Raw genomic sequence first — 3918 nt, forward strand, 5'->3', positions numbered from 1 at the left:
ATGATCTTCTTCATCACTTCTTTAATCTCATCAAGATGATTCCCACGATGATTAGTATGATTAGTATGATTAGTATGATTCGAATCCCTAGGATGAGGACGATTGGAATGAAGATGACTGAAATTAAACTGAGACTTAAACGTCGAACCCAACTCATTCAAAGGAGAAAGAGTTTGATGAATAGAAGGAGCTTCAAACCAAGTAGGACGATTGGGATGATTAGCATAAGCGGCTCGATCAAGTTGATAGTTTCGTTCAGATAACCTTTGATATTCTTCTCCTTTGGTGATATTCGAAATCAATTCGATCGGAAACAAGATCATGGTTTTCATCAACTTAATCCATACTAAGATCGGAATCGTTAGATAGTACAAGATCCATTGACGAAGTTTGATGCTCGGTTTTGGGGGAGAAACTCGAACGTTGGATCGGAGCGGCGTAGGAATAAATTCGACTTCAGCTTCACGCGTTTTGTAATCCGTTGGTGGGTTCTCATCATGTTTTATATTATTCATTTTCTTTGGATTCACTTTAGTTTGATCACTATCATGATCAGATTCATCACTCTCATCCAGATTCTCGAACCGATTCTCGACTTTCGCTTCCAGAGGTTCGGCTTGAGAAACAGTGGTCATTAATTGAATGATCATCTGAGCAATCGTATGAATCGGATTGGATTTAATTTGATCTTGTTCTAAAACCAATGAATTCAAATCCACTTTAGTCTTCATCAATTGACTTTCTAATCGGTTTAACGTCTTAGCCAACTCATGACATTCTTGGGTGATTTGAGTTTTACGAATCTGATCGGCATCTAATTGATGTGAAAGAGTTTTGGTGAGTTTTTCAATTGGGTTTTCTAAATAATTAGTTTTCAAAAGTGATAATTCATAACTTGATATCGAATTAGATTCTAATCGGTTCAATTGATCTTTTAATTCTCCTGAAATCTTTTTTAATTCGATCATCAAATCTGTTGGAAAATGTAATTTGGTTTGTAAATAATCAGTTCGATTCATTAACAATCCAATCAAATGTCCCATCGGTTTGATCAATGAAGATAATAAGAATAAGATGATCGTGTTTGAATTTAAATAATCTAATGTGATGGAAGTCTTGAGTTTAGATTGAATGATGTTTAATAATAAGATACCTAAACTAGGTGAGATGATAGCCATGAATAAAGAGATTAATTCATATTTTTGAAGTTCAGTAGTATAACCTAAGAGATCAGCTTTAGGATGAAGAATCGGATTGGATGAAAGATGATTTGAATCTGATTTGATTTGATGAAGGATTCGAGTAGTACGAGATGAAGCATAGATTTGCCATGGAACTATGTTAAATCAATCGATTGAGCAAGTTAGTATAGTTTTGTGTGAAAAAGTCAAGAGAAGAGTAATAAATACCTTTTGTAAGTTTATATAGTATGAAACCGATTAAGATGAGTAGTAAAGTATCAGTCCAAGATTCAGAATCACCATGAATCAAAGAACCTAAACTTGGAATCAAAGCAAATAATAATGGTAACCAATGAGTTCCACCAAATTGATGATCTTCTTCTAAACGATGGATGATATGTTCTTGATCTGATGTACTAGAATTAGAATCTGATAGGATTGGTCTTGTTGATGATAAGTTTGATTTTCTGTTTGAAGAGTGAATTGACATTGTTTCGATTTGAGGAATTGAAGAATTGACAAGCTGGAATGGGAATGGGATTGGATCAAGTTTGAAATTCAATCTCAACTTTCTTTTATTGGTCACTCACTGTATATTAACTCTCTGAAGAAAGTTGTCTCTTACCACGAATTACTAACTAGTCACGTGACCCGGTCCGTGACTGCGCAAGTACTCGTCCAAATTTCAATTTTCCATTATCCTTACTTTTTTCGCCTCATCCGATTCACCTTTCCACGCGATACTGGTCGACATGGAAGTCGAGAACGCGCCGGATACGGGCCAGAAGGAGCATGACACCCAAAGGGTTCAAACTCCAACTCGCGACGCGTCCAACGCGTTTATAAATCCAGTCGGGCCCCAGGAAGCGATCAGAACGAACAACCCCTCTACCCCCCTCACCTTCGATAAAGAGAGCCTCAGTCAAGGGCTCACCCAATCCCCGTCGATTCTGGTCTCTGACCTGGGCAACTTCTCCAAGAAGAGATCCAGGTTGGACTCGGCCGGTGTGACCGCCGAAAACCAGGCTACGGAGCTTACAGGCACTCCTAGATCGAATCGAATCTCCCATCTCTGCCCAGGAACTTCTGAATCCAAATCTCTCAAGGAGATAGTCAGCAAGCTCCTGGAGGTTGTTAAAGCAGGTTTTCCATTAGCCAACAAAGCGAAAACTACAAAGAAGATCACAGTCGATGTTGAAACGGCCGCGGACATTCTGGTCCTAACGGGTGCTGTGTACGATCAAGTGATGTACGAAGACGCTCGTCGAAATTTCACTACCCCAGCGGCCCTGATGGGACCAAACCAAAAAAGTCGCTCCATCATATTCAAAGGAAAAGAGACTGAAGACAAGCTGGATGCGATCCTTGAGATCCTATCGCTTCAAGCAACATTGACAGCTAAACAAACGGCACAACAACAAAAGAAGGGTCCTCCAACCCAATCATATGCACTAGCGGCATCAAAACATGCTCCATCTAATAACGGACACACCACCGCGGGCAAATCAACGCCACAAGCGAAGACGCAGTCTCAGAGGCAGACCCCAAAAGCCAAATCAACAAACGCTATCACTCTGGTACATGAACCAGGTGCTAACATAACACACCCGACTCTTTCAAATGCAAAGCTGATCCACGAGTTAAACACAACTTTCAGAGCTTATCAAATCAAAATGAAACCTGAAGACGAGTCAACAATTGAAATCAAGAGCGTAAGACGCCATCCTTCACATGATATCGATTTATATTTCGAAACCGCAGCACACGCAGCTAAAGTCAGAGCTCTACCGCGTACTTGGTTACAAGGTTTCTCTAAAACATTATCTTTGAAAGAAGCCCGCTATGAAATCATTGTAAACGGTATATCCACAACCTTTGATCCCAATATAACAGACCATTGTGAAGAGCTCCAAGCATGTAATGCAGATCTTCTCAAAGACATGTTATTTGTTCGATGGCTCAATCCAAAAGCCATCGAAGACCCCAATAAGCGCCATTCATCAATTCTGATTGGTCTAAAAAGTGAGGAACAAGCCCAAAAATGTGTAGCCAACAAGATTTGGCATGGTAGAGGTAAACACCTCACTTTTAGGAGCGGCCCCCCACCACAGAGATGTTATAACTGCCAAAAACCAGGCCACACAGCGCCATCGTGTCCAGTTGACCCACTCTGCCCTTTTTGTGGTGATAAGCATCACTCACACAGCTGCCCACAGAAAGAAAAGACAGAGATGAAATGTACAGCCTGCGCAAGAAAGAAAGTACAACTCGAGCCGTTGACTAACTTGAAAACATTCTTTGCCTCAAATCCGGTGGACATAATTCACCACCCCTTCAGCCCAACATGCCCAACACGGATTGCAGCAAGCGCCGGGCCTTACAACCCAAGCAGCTCTCCAAAAATCATCATCCTACCGAGCGAAGACATGAACATATCTCAATGATAGAACAACGCCTTCACGAACTTATAACATCACAAGAAACATCGGCAATCTTACAACTGAACTGCCACCGATCACAACACGTAATGCACTCTCTTTTTAACCATGACCTTACTAACAATTTCTCTATCATAGCCCTCCAAGAACCTCACATCAACAGAATAGACTTCCTACCCCCAAACCAGACCAACTGGATTCTAATTAGCCCAACACCGGTCGCGAAAAATGAAGAGTCACGCCCTAGGGCATGTCTCTACATCCGAAAGGACCTCCAAGCGGCTCTGAACCCAATCACC

General features: G+C 41.1%; 2 protein-coding genes across 2 annotated transcripts; one reads left to right on the forward strand and one right to left on the reverse strand.

Annotated features, from left to right (window-relative positions):
• Positions 1-135: 135 nt before the first annotated feature.
• Positions 136-1671, reverse strand: MELLADRAFT_88720 (uncharacterized protein; the record flags this gene model as incomplete). The annotated part of the gene is made up of 3 exons (XM_007419616.1): positions 136-152; positions 209-1336; positions 1410-1671. The coding sequence occupies 3 exons, from the start codon at positions 1669-1671 to the stop codon at positions 136-138; spliced, it is 1407 nt and encodes a 468-aa protein (XP_007419678.1).
• A 262-nt stretch (positions 1672-1933) lies between these two features.
• MELLADRAFT_70249 (uncharacterized protein) lies at positions 1934-3011 on the forward strand (the record flags this gene model as incomplete). Its single annotated transcript, XM_007419615.1, has 2 exons — positions 1934-2893; positions 2943-3011. The coding sequence occupies 2 exons, from the start codon at positions 1934-1936 to the stop codon at positions 3009-3011; spliced, it is 1029 nt and encodes a 342-aa protein (XP_007419677.1).
• Positions 3012-3918: the final 907 nt, after the last annotated feature.

Source organism: Melampsora larici-populina, assembly GCF_000204055.1.
Source record: "Melampsora larici-populina 98AG31 unplaced genomic scaffold MELLAscaffold_291, whole genome shotgun sequence".
Classification (NCBI taxonomy): domain Eukaryota; kingdom Fungi; phylum Basidiomycota; class Pucciniomycetes; order Pucciniales; family Melampsoraceae; genus Melampsora; species Melampsora laricis-populina.